Below are 18,663 nucleotides of genomic sequence, written 5' to 3'. Positions count from 1 at the left end.
AGTAGATGAAGACGACATCCGGCGGAAGTAAAACACAATGCGCTAACAGCGTTAGCTTATAAGTGTCTTTGTGTTTATCGTCGGTTAAAAAACGATTTTTGCTTTGTTGGCTTAATGTTTTAGTGTCTACAGTAAAATAACTTCGGTTAATCATCTGAGAGAATTCATAAGAGATCGACTAACTGCTGCTGCCGGAGAAATATTCATCTATATCGATCCTCAGCTCAGACTGCTGGATACAACTGGAAACTCCAAGTCATCTCGGAACCTCCCTGTATGTTAACATCACGGTTCTGAATAAAATAACACCGAAATACAGAGAATATTATCAGGGAACTAGTTCTCCCCGCGGAGGACGCAGGACATTCCCTTGTTTTGTTACATCTCGATGGTTTGCTTTATTCGTCACTGTTTGTGTTTTCGGGCTGTTTTGTTAGGAGTTGAAGTGCATTTTGGTCCTGATGTGTTTATTTTTGTTGTTTTCGTGATGTGAAACAGAAGAGAGTTCCAGAAGGAGTGTAATCTACAGCTTCGTTAGGATTCTTCTGTGATTCATGGTATAAACAGTATTTCTTGCTACATTTTAGAATTTCAGCAAGTCAATCAAATAATATCAAAAATAACCAGAGTAAATAAAACGTACAGTTGTACAATTATTTTGTTACATTAAAAGACCTTCATTTCTTTATACCATAAAACTACGAAGCTCCCATTCATCTTACCATATTTATATTGATACTTTATTACTGTTTATTATATTATTAGTGGAGTCTTGCAGTAAAATTTTGCCAACTATGCACATTTTAAATTTAGTTGATGACAAATAAAGTCTGTCTGTGTCTATTACACAGCCAGATGCCAAATCCAGATTTTCCACAGTAGGCTTTAGTAAATTATGGAGGGCTCTTTTTTTGACGGCACCGGAAGAGTCCAGTGTTTTGACTTATGATCCTCCTCTGACGTCACTGAGGCTGTAAAATCAGACAGGTGGCTGGACGACATGTAAACATGGAGGACTGACAAAAGATTCGTGCTGCAGGGGGTCTGTTGGTTTTAGTAAATCTGATTCTAGCTGAGAAAACTAATTCTCCTGTTTTAGCAGAAGAAAATTACTTACTGAACCAAATGGTAGGATGTAGGAAAACACAACAAAACTTTATCCTAAGAATCCTTAATTCAGCTTAGAAATACTTATATTACAGGTGACCTTTCTTGTCATTTATTTTTCTTTTAAATGTGACCAGCATTATATCGGAGTTTAATTTCCACCACTTTCCTTTAATAACATGGAAATGTTCTAAATGTGAAAGTTTTTGACAAGTTTTCCAACCTTACCCAGAAGCTCCTGAGACACATAATTTTAATCGAACTAGTTTTACATGTTTATCTTTAAAAGCTGTTTTATAGTCAAGAGTTTTGGGATATTTATACCCTGAAATTCTTTGCAGACTTCATCTATTGGGTTTTTACAGAAATGTCATTATTAATGTTCTGCTGTTCTTCCCTCAGGTTTTCCACGGCATCATGTCTGTTACTTCAGAGGTTCCGGTTGATGATCTTCTCATTAACAAAGAGAGACGGATAAAAGAGGAAGGGGAGGAACCAGAACCACGGCCAAATAAAGCAGAAACAATCCAGCTGTGGGTCGTTCAGGATGACGGACAGCTCATCTTGAAGCGGGAGACCAGCACCTCTACAGCAACTCGTGTTTATGAAGAAATGTGCCACAAAGAACCAGAACTGGACCAGGTGATGAAGACAAAAGAGGAACCAGAACCTGTAGAGATTAAAAAGGAACCAGAAGATCCAGAACCTGTGAAGATTAAAGAGGAAGAGGAGGATTGCAATCAGGTTAAATATCATCTTGTAGTGAAGGAGGAGCCTGAATCCTTTATGGTGACTCCAACTAATGATCAAAATCACAACAGTGAACCAGAACCAGACAAGAACCAGCCTGAAGATGGAAGCAACCAGAACGACTCAGGATCCAGTAGAAATCATGACGACAGTGTGGACATTTCAGAACTACAAGGGCAAAAATCAGATTTTCACCAGTGTAACATTTGTGGTAAACGTTTCACTAAGCCTTACTACTTAACTGCTCACTTGAAAACCCACATGAAGGATAAGCCGTATTGTAAAATATGTGATAAATATTTTACCAGGCGGTCGTACTTGACGGTTCACATGAGGAACCACTCAGACGGACCTGTGCAGAAACTATTTCCTTGTGAGATTTGTGAAAAGTCGTTCAAACGGAGCAGTCATTTAGCTTCTCACCTCAGAACTCACACAGGTGAAAAGCAGCTGCCTTGTAATATGTGTGATAAATCTTTTACAAAGAGAAGTAATTTATTATCTCATCTCAGAACTCACACAGGCGAACAGCCATATCATTGTGAACTTTGTGATAGATCTTTTAAACATGGTAGCAACTTGTTGCGTCACCTCAGAACTCACACAGGGGAGAAGCCATACCTCTGTGAACTGTGTGACAGATCTTTCACACAGAAAGCCTGTTTAGACGATCACCTGAGAACTCACACCCGGGAGAGACCGTTTAGTTGTGGGTCCTGTGATAAATCTTTCATACATCATAGTGATCTGACCTGCCATATGAGAATTCACACAGGTGAGAAACCATATTCTTGTAAGCATTGTGATCAAACTTTCAGATGGAGAAAAAGTTTAGTTCTTCACCTTAAAACTCATACAGACGAGACTGACAAAAAACCTTAGCTAGCTGCTGCTAAACAGCCAGTACTTGCTAACTCTGCTAAAAGTGTCCACCCCATTACTCCTCTGGTTGCTTGTGAAGGAATTAGCAGCTATAGAATAATGTGAGGAAAAGTGAACAGACGGCGAATCTGATTGGATCCATGTATTTAGTGTAAAAAATAATGTTAGAACAAAGTGATCTGTGATTCTTTCCCCAGTGGGAACATTTCTGAGCAGTGGCTGCTTTCAAAGCCTTAGGAAGAACCTGGTGAAACTGGTTTTTCATCAAAACTATGACAGTAGAGCACATCAGTCACACAGGCTCCTGTAGATATACACTTAATGATTTGTCAAATTTTGGAACAGCTTTTCTAAATCAAGGTTAAAATCCCTTTTGTTTTATTAATACAAACTGGAAAATAGATTTATTTTAGTATTTATTACAATATGTTGTGATTTGAATGAAGATGTATAATGTTTTGTTTTCATCCTCACCTGTCTTCCCTTTTCATGCTTCATGTTTATTTGGGACTTAAAATCGAGCTGAATTTCTTTAAAGAGTAAAAATATTTGTGTCCAATCTGTCTGCTTTTTTTTTTTTTTTTTTCACTTTTTTTCCTTCTAGTGAGGAAAAACTACAGCAAAAGGTCTTACAAATATTTCCAAAATTAGTGATTTTGATTGCAAAAATTTACAAAAACAATTGTAAAATCCCAGAGACACTGATTCTAGTTCATCACTGCTTTCCATCTTTCCTTTGTTGCAATGGTTGGACCCGATTGTAATGCACTTATTTAGAGATAAACATTAATATGTGATGAATTTATGCTTCTTGTATTATGGATTTTTTTTGCAGAATTTAAGAACTTCTTAATCCAGTGCAGTAAGAAACATGAATTTTTAGCTGGACATGACTGTAGTTTGTTAGTTTATGTATAGGTTGAAGTCAGTCTTGAAGCTGGTTGATTCATTTGGCAGGAAATATTTTTGTGTGGAGCAGGACTCAACTTAGAGAAAAAATATTTGTAGTCGGAGGAGAAACTTTAATTGTGATCAAAATTTCAGTAGATTAGAAATTGAAAGTGTCAAACAAGTTAAAGGAACAGTACAAAAAACAAAGGGAAGAAAAAAAGATGGCTCTAAAATATCCAACTGATTCTTGAAATGGTAAATGAGGATTTAGTCCCTTATTACATTTTTAAATGTATTATTTATCTATTTTTAAATTATATGTTTTGTCGACACTCATTGCCAGTTTGTGGCAGTAAGGCATCATTTATTTCTTTGCCGAACTTCACTACCTGCTACATGAAGAACGGAAACCTTCCAGGCATCCTTCTTGTTACCTTCGGTTCTAAAGTGGTTTTTGCTGTGTGACCTGAATATTTCAGCGTCTGCAGTAACAATATCTTCAGTTAATCATCAGAGAGCGATTAACTGCTGCTGTTGGAGAAATACTTAAAAACATTTTCCATTAGGAGGAGATCAGTCTTCAGCTCAGACTTCTGAATAACAGCTGGAAAACCCAAAGCATCAGTCCTCAGTGCAGCCGTCACACATCGAGTCCCACTTTCTGAAAAAAAGCGCCAAATTAATAGTTTTCTTTGTGGTTGTTTTTGATTTATACAGAACCCCGACTCTACGGATAGCTGTATCCACGATATGGTGATGTATGTGTTTATGCAAATAAAACTCAACTATCTGCATAATTCTCATCGATAGGTGTGAGGGTGTCATGGTTTCTTTTCCTGTGTCTCTCTATGTTGCCCTGTGATGGACTGGAAAGATGTCCATGGTGAACTTCACCTCTTGCCTAGTGACCAGTGGAGATAAACAAGCTCCTCTGTAAGGATGAGCAGACGTAGACAATGGATGATTACAAGATGAATTTATTTAGACAAACTTTTTTTCACCTTTTCTGTGTTCATACATGAAAAACCTTTTAGATTAATTGTATTTTGCTCAACCAAACTTAATGTCTCCCCTTTTTTCTGGAAGTCACTGAGTCATTCTTTCACATTTTTATGTTATATTTATGGATGACATAATGAATACCACATTATGGTATTATATAAACAGCTATTAATTTTTTAAAATAACAATTTCAATATACATATTTAAAAGTTTAATTCAAAATAAAGGAGGCTTTAATCCATTGTATTTATTACCAAGGTTTCATTTTTGCAGTGAGGGGAAACTATAATTTTTATTGTATTTTTATTTTTAGCAAAAGTGCTTTTGGCAAAACAGCCTTTTCTGTTTGACCTGCTACTGAATGGAACCTCGTTTCCATTATCATCATCATCATCATCATCATCATCATCATCATCATCATCATCATCATCATCATCATCTTAAATAAATATAGCACATTTATGATACAGTAAAATAATTAGTTTATTGTATAATTAGACCTTGCTCTGCTGTCTTATGTATGTTTATTGTTCATGTCTGTTTGTCTGATAGTTGGTCTATGTATTTTAGCTCTAAAGTGCTAAATAGTAATGTGTTTTTTACTAAATGTATTGTAATTGTTATTTTGTTCATTTAAATATGTAATTTTACTCTGATTCTTTTAAGGGAATTTTACCATTTGTCTGGGGACTGCAGGTGAAAAATAGCCTTCTGGCTAACTGGCATTTTTTCAGAAATGTAATTAATACGTGCTGTCCCTGTAAAAAATAAATCATTTAATTTTATGTAAGAAATACTGTTTGCATGTTTGGCTCATTTCCAAAATTAAATAAAATGAATTATCGGATGAAAACCCAAATGTTTAGAGCCGGAGGCGGAACTGAAGGGGTGGAAACTGTGTCTAGTGCAAATCTCCATGTGAGACTTCCGGCGGAAGTAAACCAGAAGGCGTTAGCAGCGTTAGCTTCCAGGATTCATTCTGTATATCTTTGGTTAGAAGAGGTTTTTTGCTGTGTGAGCTGAAAATTTCAGTGTCTGCATAAACAATATCTTCTTTTCATCATGAGAGAGAATTCACCAGAGTCTAGCTGCTGCTGCGGGAGAAATATTGAACTTCATTAACTTGAATGGAAATGCCTGATTTCATGAAAAGCGTCTGTGAATGTCCTGATAAAGCGATATAAAGGTCTGATGTCATAATTTGGAGGAGGATATCGATCATCAGCTCAGACTGTCGGATATCAGCTGGAAAACTCAAATTATTTCGGAACCTCCCGGTACGTTCACTGTGCGGTTTTGAATGAAAAGAGTCAGGGAACTAGTTGATACCGCGGAGGAATCAGGACATGTGTGTGATTTGGATTGCTTTGTTCATCACTCTTTGTGTTTTTGACCTGAGTCTTGTTAGCAGTTGTTGCTTGGGGTTTATTTCGGGCTGAATGTCTTTATGTTTGTAGTTTTCTTTGTGAAACGCAGCGCAGGGCTGCAGCACCGGAAGAGTCCAGTGTTCGTGTCTTAAGACCCTCCGGGTTTCCTGACGTCACTGTGGCTGTAAAACCAGACAGGTGGCTGGACGACGTGTAAACATGGAGGACTGACACAAAGACTCGTGTTTCAGGGGGTCTGTCGGCTTTAGTAAACATCATGTTTAATTGAGAGATATTTTGCCTATGTTTACAATATTATTTTTAAAAACTAATTTTATATGTTACAGTAAAGGACATTAGTAAAATAATAATCCTTAAAGTCCAGATTGTATTAAATGAACTTTAAACATTTGCATTAATGTTCTACTGTTCTTCCCTCAGGTCTTGCGCAGCATCATGTCTGTTACTACTTCAGATGTTCTGGTTGATGATCAGAGACGGATAAAAGAGGAGCAGGAGGAACCAGAACCTCAGCCAATCAAAGTAGAACAAATTCAACTGTTGATCTTTCAGGATGAAGGGCAGCTTTTAGTGAAACAGGAGAGCAGCGCCTCAATGGTGACTGCTGCTGATGAGGAATTACTCCACAATGACCCAGAACTGGAGCAGAGGATGGAGACGAAACAGGATCCAGAACCTGTAGAGATTAAAAAGGAACCAGCAGATCCAGAACCTGTGAAGATTCGAGAGGAAGAGAAGGATAAGGATGAAGATCATCTTACAGTGAAGCAGGAGCCTGAAACCATTATGGTGTTTCCAACTACTGAGCAAACAGACAGGAAGCAGCTCCTCTCTGGAGTCCAGGCTGAAGATGAGAACCAAGGAAGCAACCAGAACCACTCAGGATCCAGTAGAGATGAAGATCTGCAGTCGGAGCAGAAACCTCTTGACTCCAGAAATCTGAGGGACAATTCAGAACTAGAAAGGCAAAAATCTGATTTGCCCCTCTGTAGTGTATGTGGTAAATGTTTCACTAAGCCTTACTACTTAACTGCTCACCTCAGAACTCACACAGGGGAGAAGCCACATCCTTGTGACATGTGTGATAAATCTTTTAGCACAAGAAGTAATTTAATACGTCACCTCAGAACACATACTGGTGAAAAACCATTTCTATGTGACATGTGTGATAGAGCTTTTAGCACCAGAAGTATTTTAACTTGTCACCAAAGAACTCACACAGATGAAAGACCATTTCATTGTGAGTTGTGTGATAAACTTTTCAGACGCAACAGTCATTTAGCTGATCACCTTAAAACTCACACAGGTGAGAAGCCACATCCTTGCAAACTGTGCGGTAAATCGTTCATACAGAAAGTTAATTTGGCTGATCACCTGAGAACTCACAGAGCCGAGAAACTGTTTAGTTGTGAATGCTGTAATAAACGTTTTGTACAGCATCGTGCTCTGATCTGCCATATGAGAATTCATACAGGTGAGAAACCATATTCTTGTGAACTATGTGATAAATCTTTCAGATTGAGAAAAAGTTTAGTTTGTCACCTTAAAACTCACACAAGTGAGACTGGCAGGAAATCATAGCTGCTGCAAAAAGTTTAAATGTCTGCTAGCTCCACCAGAGAACATGTCATGTAGATAAATATGTGAATACAATCTAAAAGCTTCGATTTACCTTTGATTTCTAACTGGAACATAAATAGATTTTATTTCAATATTTTACACTACATGTTTGATCATTTTGATGTTTGAAGCGTTTGTTGCTTGTCATGAACTCGTAATAGTCGAACCTCTGCACCATGTTTACTGTTGTAAACCACGTATATGAGAAAACTGCAGTGTGAGGAATTTCACATGAGCTCAGTGGGTCTGTGTGACAACAAACATCTGAAAACCATTTCAACAGGCGTCAACAATCTGCCTTCTGCAGAAATCATCTGGGGCATGAAAACTTCTGTCTCCCCAAAGCCTCCACTTTGAATCCCCCAGTTTCAGTGGAAATGCAGATGGATGACTATTGATGGGTTCTGTCTGGGAATCCTAGTTGGACACTCAGTCCAACTAAATGATAGAAAGGAGAGATGTAGGTCGTCAGAACCCAGGCGAGTCTTTTTGTCCTGAAATACTGATCAGGGTGAGACCAGCCAGGTCTGAATCTCATCACTCATTGGCCTCTGAGTGGGGAGTCGTTTGGCGAGTGCCTTACAGTGTTTATATACTCACGAATCAGTTAAAAATCTTTAGTATGTCTGTTTTAGTGGGAGGTTTTATGTCTGGTGGACAAAGAGTGATGGGTAGGAGACTCCTGGGACCTTGAGCTCAATTCCTTCAGCCACCAATGATAAAAGCTGCACTGCAAAACTAAATGTGTTTGTGTTAGCATATGCATTTTGTTATTACTTAAAGATGATCTAATCTCTTTTCATTTTATAGTCATGGGTTTTTAGTGCTTATCAATGGTTAAGCCAGTAAAAATGTGAAAACAACCTGAACTGGCAGTGGGAGCCATCAGTGGTTCAGGTTTTACCTTTCTGATCGACGGCTCTGTGTGATGGATAGTTTTACCGCTGGGCTGTATTCTTGGTTCTCGTCTCACTTTATCTTCTGCCACTGGGTTCTAGTGGCCCAGCAGTATCTCCACCTTTGATTTTTTTTTCCTTTGGCCCCTTTAAAAAAATCCACTGTCACAAATTTAGGTATGAAAATGAAAACCTGCCTGAAACTTAACTGTCAACAATCAGGGCCCTTCCCTCCACCTAGAGACAGTGATCCCTGCTTTTATTACTTCATGTCTGGATTATTGTGATTCTCTTTTGATCAGCGTTAACCAGGATCAGATTCAATTCCATTTTAAAAGTTTTGTTTGTGTTTATTGGTCTTGAACTACTTTACCTCTCTATGCCATCATGTGCTCTTTGATCATCTGCCCAGATAATTTACCATCCATCCATCCATCCATCCATCCATCCATCCTTATCCCTGGTGGGGTCGGGAGGTGCTGCTGCCTCAGGTGGGTCACCTGGACAGGTTGCCAGTCTGACGCAGCAATCCTGAATACCTTTTATAAATCCAGAGGATTTGGAGCCTTTTCAGCTCTGGCTCCTAAACTGTGGAATGAGCTGCTGCTGAACGTGAAGCAGGAAGCATCTCTTTCTGTTTTTAAAGCTCATTTAAAACACTTTTTTCCTTTGGTTTTTAACCAGGAATGAGGTAGCGTCTGTGTTTTAATGTTGTATCTTTACTTGTATTTCTGATGCTTTGATTTCTATTTTTTTGTAGTTGTCTTTTTTATTTATTTTTTTAGCACGTCTGTCAGATGCTGTGTTGTATTTTAAGTGCTTTAGAAATAAAGTGACATTTATTTTATTGATTGTACTAAGAATATTTTTTAGACAATAATAAAACGTGTGATGTTTTGTTTTGAGGATTGTTTTATGGTTTTAACTTGTCACTGTTTTTATTTTTATATTCCACTAACTTACCGGTAATATTTATTAGATTTCTTTACCTCTTGGCACTTTACACTAAAACATTAATTGCATTAATGGTCCTGGGTAAACTAATGTTCAGTTCTACCTTGGACCTGTTGATGTTCTGCAGCATTTTTGTCTTTTGACTGCATGTTAATGTAGTCATGATTTTTATTATATTTTCAGGTTTTAATTGTTTATGTGTTCATTTCAGCTGTAGCCTTGCTATTTTATTACCATTGGTTGCCTTGTCTGGATATTAAATAAAGTTGCTAAGCTTAATTACAGACCCTTCCAGTTTGTTCTGGAAACTTTATAAGTGATGTAGTATTAATTGGTTTTCAGAAATACCTTAGAACTACATCTATCTATCTATCTATCTATCTATCTATCTATCTATCTATCTATCTATCTATCTATCTATCTATCTATCTATCTATCTATCTATCTAGGTCCCTGAATTAAATAATTATAACATTAATAGAAAAAATATCTTTTTATGTTTGGATTATAACTCAAATACAATAAATTAATAGTTGATTAAAAATCCAAATGCTTAGAGTCGGAGTCGGAACTCAAAGGACGTGAACTGTTTCGAGTGCAAATCTCCGTGTGGGACTTCCGGCGGAAGTAAACAAGAAGAAGCTAGTAGCTTAGCTTCCAGGATTCCATCTGTATGTTCGGGTAGAAAACAGTTTTTGCTTTCAGCTGAATATTTCAGTGACAACATTAACAAAATCTTCGGTTCATCATCAGAGAGAATTAATCAGATCGACTCCCTGCTGCTGGAGAAAAATTCAACAGCAAAGTCCGTTAGGAGGAAAAGATCGAAACCCAAATCACCTCGGAATCTCCTGTCTGTTAAGTTTACGGTTCTGAACGAACTAACACTGGAAAGCAGAAATTATGATCAAGGAACTAGTTAATACCGCGGAGGAACCAGGACATGTCCGTGTCATCAGCTCGATGGTTTGTTTTCTTCATTACTGTTTGTGTTTAAGCTTAAACTCAGTTTGTGTTTGGAGTTTATTTCCAACTGAATGTCTATTTATTTATTTAGTAGTTATCATGGTGTAAAATACAACAGGGGGAGTAAAATGTTTTAAGTCTATATAATTTATGTAGCTTGTGACAATCTTTAGTTCAACCTGTTCAGCTACAGCTTCGTTAGGAACGTGTCTACTGTGATCCTCGGTATAAACATCGATTTTACATCGTTAACATTTGTTTTTGCTACACTTTAATCTTTCAGATCATTAATCAAATAACAAAAATATTCCAGGTCTCTATTCATAATGTATTTATAATTTCATTTCCTTTTGGGATTAATAAAGTATTTTTGAATTTTGAATTTAATTTGAATTATTACAGTATTGTAATGGACTCAGAATAGAAAGACATGATCTTTATTGTAGATTGAGATATTGTGATACTTTGTTAGAAAAGACATTTAGTAAATATCTCAAAGTAAATGGCTGTAAAGAAACTTTATGCTTGTCTCCTTCTAACGGCTGACAGTGTTACAAGCCTTTCTGTAACAGGGATTTTTCTCTGTTTTAGCAGCAACAGCAACCTGAAAGAGACCAGTTAGCCTCCAAGCTAATTGAGAACAGAAGAAATGGGTCTCTTAAAGAGGACAAAAATGACTTCACACAGTAAATACTGGACATTTATTGGACTCTGAAACGCTACCAGCTCTTTCTGTAAGTAAACACGTGGTTCCGGGTCCTCAACCTGCCCACCTGCTGCTTCCTGCTGGACTTTGGGTGTCTCCATCCAATGCCGTGTCAGTTTGACACGCTGTTCAGGGGCTGAATGTTTCTGGAAACTTTCCTAAAAGTTTCTACAAAAGTTCAGTTGGACTGGAAGTTCTTGAAAGTATTCCAAATTAAAATTATAAATATTACATGGAAATTTGGAGTAATTTAAACAATTTTTGATATCCAAAATGTGCTTAAATTGAAAACAAATTTTATTGTATATTTGAATGTATTGATACTGATGATTTACTTAGCCAACCTTGGTAATAATTACAACCATCACTTTAAATGACAAATCTCACTTTACTTTTTTCTCTTAATAAAAACATTTTACAGAAATGTAAATAATCTTCTGTTCTTCCTCTCAGATCCTCCAACGCATGATGTCTGTCACTACATGGGAGGTTCTGGAGGACAACTCTCTCATAACCAAAGAGAGAAACCTAATTGTTGATTACAGTACTCCAAACATTGCACAGATAAAAGAGGAAGGGGAGGAACCAGAACCTCAGCAAATGGTTGAGAAGCAGGAGGAACCAGAGCCGGAACCAATCAAAGAAGAACAGGTTGAACTGAGGATCTCCCAGGATGAAGTGAAGCAGGAAACCAACACCTCTATGGTGACTCCTGCTGATGTGGAAATATTCCACACTGAACCAGAACTGCAGCAGATGATGGAGACAAAGGAGGAACCAGAACCCTCACAGGTGAAAGAGGAACCAGAAGAACCAGAACCTGTGAAGTTTAAAGAGGAGGAGGATGATCTCTGCAGTGATCAGGATGGAGGTCAGCTGGTGGAGAAGCAGGAGGTTCACACCTGTCTGGTGACTCCTGCTGATGAACTTAAGGACAACAGAGAGCCAAACGAGGACCAACTTCGTTTTGAGAACTGCCTTAAAGCTGAGGACCAGCATCAGCAAGGAAGCAACCCGGGAGGAAACAACTCAAAACTAAAAGCACCTAAACTAAATATACCATCCTGTGAAATATGTGGCAAATGTTTCACTACATACAAGTACCTGACTGATCACATAAGAACTCACACAGGTGAGAAACCATATGCCTGTGAACTGTGTGATAAATACTTTGCTGATTGTAGTGCCAGAGCCAAACACATGAAAACCCACACAGGTAGGAAGCCTTATCATTGTCAAGTGTGTGGAAAATCATTCAGCCACTGTAGTAACTTAGCCAGACATATGAGAACACACACAGGGGAGAAACCATATTCTTGTGAAACATGTGGTAAATCTTTTCGTCATGGTAATACGATGGCTCGACATGTGAGAACCCACACAGGTGAAAAACCGTATACCTGTGAAGTGTGTGATAAATCCTTCATACAGCCCAGTGATTTAGCCCGTCACCTTAGAAGTCACACAGGTGAGAAGTCTTTCTCCTGTCTGACGTGTGGAAAAGGTTTCACAAGACAATCCTCCTTGGCTGTGCACATGAGAACCCACACAGGGGAGAAGCCCTACTCTTGTAAAATGTGTGGAAAGTCTTTTAGATATAGCAGCCATTTGAGTCGTCATGAGAACTCACACAGGTGAGAAGCTTTTCTCATGTCTGGTTGGTGGAAAAGGTTTCAGGGACAAAAAATACCTTGAATTTAGCCACGAGATTTCATACAGGGGAGAAGCTGTATTTATGTGCAGGATACGGAAAGCAGTTTGGATATAAATCACATGCTTTTCATCTGCTGATGAATAATAAAAAGATTATTTATAGATGATATAAAAATGTAATTTTCAGAGAGGATCATTTGCATACATTGCTAACTGTTTCGATGTTGGTGTCATGGACAGTTGACGATTATTTCAATAATTGATTAATCACAATTAATCTGATTAATTGAATAACTGTAAAGAGTACATTTACAACATCAGAAAATAATACTACACCATTAACATTATTTAACATTATCAGTTACAGAAAGCAATGCCTTGTCTGCTCTTTTACTGAGTTTTAAATCATATTTTTATAAATCAGGACTGAATTCTCCCATACTTATTGGTTTTGTCCCTAATTAATGAAGTTGAAATGTCATTGCATTTATAATGTGTCTTGCTCTTAACTAGAATGAATCCATGGCTACAAAAAATGCTGCAGCGTATCAAGTATTTTTCTTAGTATTGAGTTTGAAGCTTTAACATCATGACAGCCCTCGATCTGTCATTTATTTTGTGTCTTTCTATACTTAATAAAAGCAAATTGAAGTTCAGTTAGTAAAGCAGATGTTTAATAAATAAACATGAATAGATGCTTTGTGGCTCGTTTTGTCCTTGAGTTTTTCAATGAGGGTCATTATTCAGTAAATAAGCCAAACTTCAGATGGAATATTAAATATTACAATGTTTATGTATGATTTTTACATGTAAACATCTCAAGGTTTTAAATAATTTCCACATACTTTTATTTTATATACAGAAATCATTGGTATTTAATTTATGTTCTGCATCTGTTTGTATTTATTATAAACCTGTTTATCTGTTGAACTTTTGGCTCATTACTAAAGTCTTGACTTTTCTGCCTTTCTTTATATTTTCCTTTAAATCAGTCAGACTTTATTCAAATGTTATTTCACTAAGACCTGAAACAAAGTTATCTAAAAAACCATTACATGGTGAAGGATAAGTTAGTTGATAGGTGTTTTTCGATAACCTATGTAAAATGAACCACAGACAACTTATGTGAGTTTTTAACAAGCTTTCATGAAAGGAGAAGACACAGCGGACCGCTCCGGCAAGCTGCCCACTGCACGTTCTGGTAACTTCCAGTTCGAGCTCGTCTTTTATTATCAGGGAAAAGAGGGAGGAAAGCAAGACGGGAGAAACAAACTCCTTCTGCGCACAGGCAGTTTCTAAGGTAGGGAGTATTTGGTTGATAAGGAGGAACCTGTGGAAACATAATTTAAGGTCTGGGAAACACAGATAACTGTTTGACATGAACAGGCAGACGGGCCTTCAGGTCAGTTTATACACACAGAAGGAAGAGAACACTTTAAATAATCTCAATAACAATAAAATGTTGGGTTAATGATGTAAAGTAATAATAAATGTTTGATATTATAAATGTAAGAATAACACAAAAAATTCTAACATTAGTACATCCCCACACATGGATGCAAGTCTTTACATTATTATACCTTTTATCATAAATTAAAATAACTTGTGAAACAGGAACTTTGAAGTACATTTACTTATTCATCTCAAATAAAGAACAAAACATTTTTATTCTAATATCTATATTATTCATTCATTTGATGTTTCAGATGTAGAGTTGTCCTGCTTATGATGCTTGGAATATTTAATATATTGACTTTTTCTACATTAATTGATTCTGTTTACTTATTTAAAATGTACTGCAGTATAGAAAATGTTTCCTTGATTGAACAAAGACTAATTCTTTATAATTTTCTTTGTAATTCACATTTTTTACTCTTTGAATGTCTTTACAGAAGCCATTATTATAGCATTTGGTTTTTATGCTCCTCTAATATGGAACAAACATCCAGAAAACTGTAAAACTGAGTTCCTTTAAATCACGGCTAAAAACCCAGTTTGTTTAGATTTTCCTTTGGTTAATAATAACAAGGAAATTGATTAATTTTAGTCTGGATTACAACTTTTCTTTGTTTCAAAAACTTTATTTTGCCAATCTAATGTAAACATTGTTTTGTGCTTGTTTATTATGTTTTATCACTTTGAGCTTCCCTGTTGCTGAAATGCACTATTGAAACAAACACTCCTGGCCGCCAGGTGGCAGTAATGAACCCAGAAGAGTGTTACCAACAGGAACGGTTGAAGATAAACAGTTGGTACTTATCAGCTCTTCAGAAACCTTTACCTATAATGCCTCCTCTTTGACTCTGCTCGTATTTGAATCCTTCATTTAACGGTCATTTCCTCTGTTTTAGCTGCAACAACAGCCTGAAAGAGACCAGTTAGCCTCTGTGCTAACTGGGAAGCGAAGGTAACCAGTTTCCTTCTGGAGAACAGCCCTAAAAGGTCTCAAGGCGAAGAGTGTTGGACATTTATTGGACGCTTTTCTGTTCCCAGCAGTTTTTCTGAAGAACAATAACAATAAGTTAGTAAGGTAAGAGAATCATCTTTAATCGGTTGTGACCGTAAATATTAACTATTTACCGCATTGATCGTCTCCGCTTGTCCACCATCTTGAGAGGGAAGCAGCAATCAGAGTGAGATTAGCTGGAGGTTAAATAATTTGATGCAGCACAAAAATGAAGAGTAGATTCCTCGTAGAAACAATACGTCAGCGCCGCCACCATCTTGTGAGTGGCAACGTTTCTTCAGGTAGCAACACAAGTCAGCTGGAAAACTACATTTGCACTGAGACCTGCTAATTTCGTAAAACAACCGAACAGTATACATGATAATAATTAGAGTTCATCCACCACAAAACAATGTGCAATATAGAATATAGAAATATATTTTATTGTTATTTTCTTTTTTTATTCTAAAGCAGCCTTATTACGTCATGGTTTAGAAAAGTATTTACGGTACATATTTCTGTTTTACCGCTAAATGTTTCACTGAAAGTTGAGTCTTTCTGTGTCAATATCTTACATTTACATTTCATTTTAAAGTTAGTGGGTGCAGCTTAGTTTGGATGTGCTCAGCAGTCCAGATGTTATAACTGCTACATCTAGTTGTGTTTTTAGATCTCATTAAATGTGTTTTGCAGTGATGTCTTCACTGTTTTACTCTTTATGTCCTCAGGCCTTCCACAGCGTCATGTCTATCACTACATGGGAGGTTCTGGCTGATAATCTGTTAATAACCAAAGAGAGGAACTCAATTGTTGATCACAAGATTTCAAATCCTGTAGACATAAAAGAGGAACCGGGAGAAACGGATCCCCAACAGTTCACTGAGACGAAAGAGGAACCAGAACCTCTGTCAATTAAAGAAGATCAGACTGAAGTGAGGATCTTTCAGGATGATGGGCAGCTTTCACTGAAGCAGGAGAGCAACATCTCTACGGTGACTCCTGCTGAGGAGGAAATATTCCATAATGAACCAGAACTGGAGCAGAGGATGGAGTCAAAGGAGGAGCCAGAACTTATACAGATTAAAGAGGAGCAGGAGGATTTCTGCAGTGATCAGGATGGAAAGCAGATTGTACTAAAACAGGAACCTGTTGAGCTAAGGGACAGCACTGAACCAGAACCAAACAAGAACCAGAACCTCTCTGGGATCCATCCTGAAGATGCGAACCGTCATGAACAAGGAAGCAACCAGGAAGACTCAGGATCCAGTAAAGATCTGGAGCTTCTGGACATCAGAAGTCACAGGGACAATGTGGACAGTTCAGAACTAGAACGTCATAAAAATGTTCCTTCTTGTGAAATATGTGGCAAATCCTTCACAAGACGTAAATACTTGACGTCTCATATGCAAACTCATACAGGAGAGAAGCCATATCCTTGTACACTCTGTGATAAATCATATAAGCGGAGTAGCGAGTTAGCACGTCACATAAAGGCTCACACAGGTGAGAAACCCTACCCCTGTGAATTGTGCAGTAAATCTTTCAGACAGAGCAGTGAGTTGGCGGGTCACATGAGAACCCATACAGGTGAGAAGCTGCATATGTGTAAGGTGTGTGGTAAATCCTTCAGTGGCAGCAGTAGCATGGCTCGGCACATGAGAACTCACACTGGGGAGAAACCCTTTGCTTGCAAAGTGTGTGGCAAGTCTTTTGCTTTTAGTAGTCGTTTGAATGTTCACACAAGAATCCACACAGGAGAAAGACCATATTCTTGTGAAGTCTGTGGTAAGTTCTTCAGGAAAAACTGTCATTTAACTATTCATATGAGAACGCACACAGGCGAGAAGCCATATTCCTGTGAAGTTTGCAGTAAGTCGTTTAGTGAATGTAGCAGAGTGGCCAGACATATGAGGAGTCATACACATGAGAAGCCGTATACTTGCAAAGTTTGTGGTAACTCCTTCCGGTACGGCAGCAATTTGACTGAACACATGATAACTCATACAGGCGAAAAGCCCCATTCCTGTAAGGTGTGTGGTAAATCTTTTACTGAATGTGGCAGCCTGGGCAGACATATGAGAACTCACACAGCAGAGGAGGAAACATCTTGTGAGCTGTCAAAGTGCAAATCCAATGAATGATTAATAAAATAAATCCCACAGACAAAATCTCATGCCTTGATTCTTTTTTATTCTGATGACTTCATACTGTTCAGTTGCCTACAGCATACTTCTATTTAAATGAATTGTAATTAGAGTCTAAAATATTGTATGCGCACTTAAAAAGTCCCAAATTCACTAAAATAATGCAAGAGGGCCTGAATTACGTTAATCACAGGCCGTAAATTTTCTTATGACAGGATTATTAAACTTGCATATTCTCATATGTCGGCTTGTTTTCTGTGGGACTTTTATGTCAGGCAAAAGTTTGAGTCGTATGTCAGCATCTTCATTGTGATGCATGAGGGGATTGAAGCTACTATTCTCAAAGTTGATATATAGCCATCTTTAATTTTAATTTTTTTATGGCAGCAATGAACCAGACCACTAAATCTAATTGGAATTAATTTTATTTATTTTGGACCATTTCACAATAAATGTTCTCAAGGCACTTTACATAACACATGTCAATTCAATAGCTATGCATTCAAATTGAACCTAGTTATCAAACAATGCGTCATAGCAATCAATAACTTAGATCTTAACCTTTGGGTAAAATCTGTTTGAAGGACAATTAAGCTGCTGGTTAATAATATAAATGAAAACAAAAGTCCTGACACCTGTTGGTACAGAACGATTTGAGTAGCTCAGAGCATTAACTCTGTCCTCGCCTACAGGTGTTGAACTTAAAATAAATAAAGTATAAATAAAGTGTCAGTATGCCTTCAGAGCCCATCTCTTCCAGGGTTGGAAGTGTCAGAATAAGAGCAACAAATTAAAGTAATGCTTCAATCTTCCTTTGTACTGACCATACAAGCCTCTAGGTGGCAGTGTTTAATCAGTTGTTTCTTCAGTAGATTTAACTAGATTTATTTCACTAGTTGGAGCGAGTTATGCAGGTTATCCTTTAGAGCTCAACTCAGATTTCAGACGCATAATGTGAGTTCCTCCTTGGTGTAAAGACAAAATAAAAGTATTTTCAAGGCAGATGCTGAGATCAAAGATAAACATTCTCTCAAACATTTCAAGTATTCTCATTTTTACCTCAAGCTTTTTTTTTTACAATCTTCTACAAATAATTTCTGATTATTGAAACAATTATGAAACGCGTTGAATGAGTTGTAAAACAATAATAAACTCTTAATAGCTTTATTGTGCAGATGCAATAAAAATTTAGTTTAAAATATGTCATGTCCTGTTATTTCAACTACTGAGGATTAAAACCTCAATGAAGTCCTTTCAC

At 37.2% G+C, this 18,663-nt stretch overlaps 2 protein-coding genes and 2 pseudogenes across 6 annotated transcripts; all 4 read left to right on the top strand.

The window, feature by feature from the left end:
- On the top strand, positions 1-3,624 carry LOC106952862 (zinc finger protein 501-like). The gene is made up of 2 exons (XM_015041239.1): positions 1-274; positions 1,510-3,624. The coding sequence occupies exon 2, from the start codon at positions 1,525-1,527 to the stop codon at positions 2,737-2,739; it is 1,215 nt and encodes a 404-aa protein (XP_014896725.1). The 5' UTR covers positions 1-274; positions 1,510-1,524; the 3' UTR covers positions 2,740-3,624.
- Positions 3,625-5,541: 1,917 nt separating this feature from the next.
- LOC106952865 (zinc finger protein 32-like) lies at positions 5,542-7,608 on the top strand. 5 transcript variants are annotated; one of them, XM_015041248.1, is made up of 2 exons: positions 5,542-5,656; positions 6,438-7,608. In XM_015041248.1, the coding sequence occupies exon 2, from the start codon at positions 6,456-6,458 to the stop codon at positions 7,599-7,601; it is 1,146 nt and encodes a 381-aa protein (XP_014896734.1). In that variant the 5' UTR covers positions 5,542-5,656; positions 6,438-6,455; the 3' UTR covers positions 7,602-7,608. The 5 variants fall into 5 exon arrangements, with proteins under 5 accessions (XP_014896734.1, XP_014896733.1, XP_014896731.1 ...); XM_015041247.1 differs by having other exon boundaries at positions 5,542-5,909; positions 6,441-7,608; XM_015041245.1 differs by having other exon boundaries at positions 5,542-5,909; positions 6,109-7,608.
- Positions 7,609-10,085: 2,477 nt separating this feature from the next.
- Positions 10,086-12,901, top strand: LOC106952864 (zinc finger protein 37 pseudogene; annotated as a pseudogene).
- Positions 12,902-14,956: 2,055 nt separating this feature from the next.
- On the top strand, positions 14,957-17,429 carry LOC106952861 (zinc finger protein 37 pseudogene; annotated as a pseudogene).
- Positions 17,430-18,663: the final 1,234 nt, after the last annotated feature.

Source organism: Poecilia latipinna, unplaced genomic scaffold (assembly GCF_001443285.1).
Source record: "Poecilia latipinna isolate Pla-1442-1.1 unplaced genomic scaffold, P_latipinna-1.0 Scaffold543, whole genome shotgun sequence".
NCBI lineage: Eukaryota > Metazoa > Chordata > Actinopteri > Cyprinodontiformes > Poeciliidae > Poecilia > Poecilia latipinna.
This window is presented reverse-complemented; position numbering and strand designations above follow the sequence as displayed.

Coding starts and splice junctions, on each gene's coding strand:
- LOC106952862 (XM_015041239.1), top strand. CDS start 1,525: ATGTCTGTTACTTCAGAGGTTCCGGTTGATGATCTTCTCATTAACAAA.
- LOC106952865 (XM_015041248.1), top strand. CDS start 6,456: ATGTCTGTTACTACTTCAGATGTTCTGGTTGATGATCAGAGACGGATA.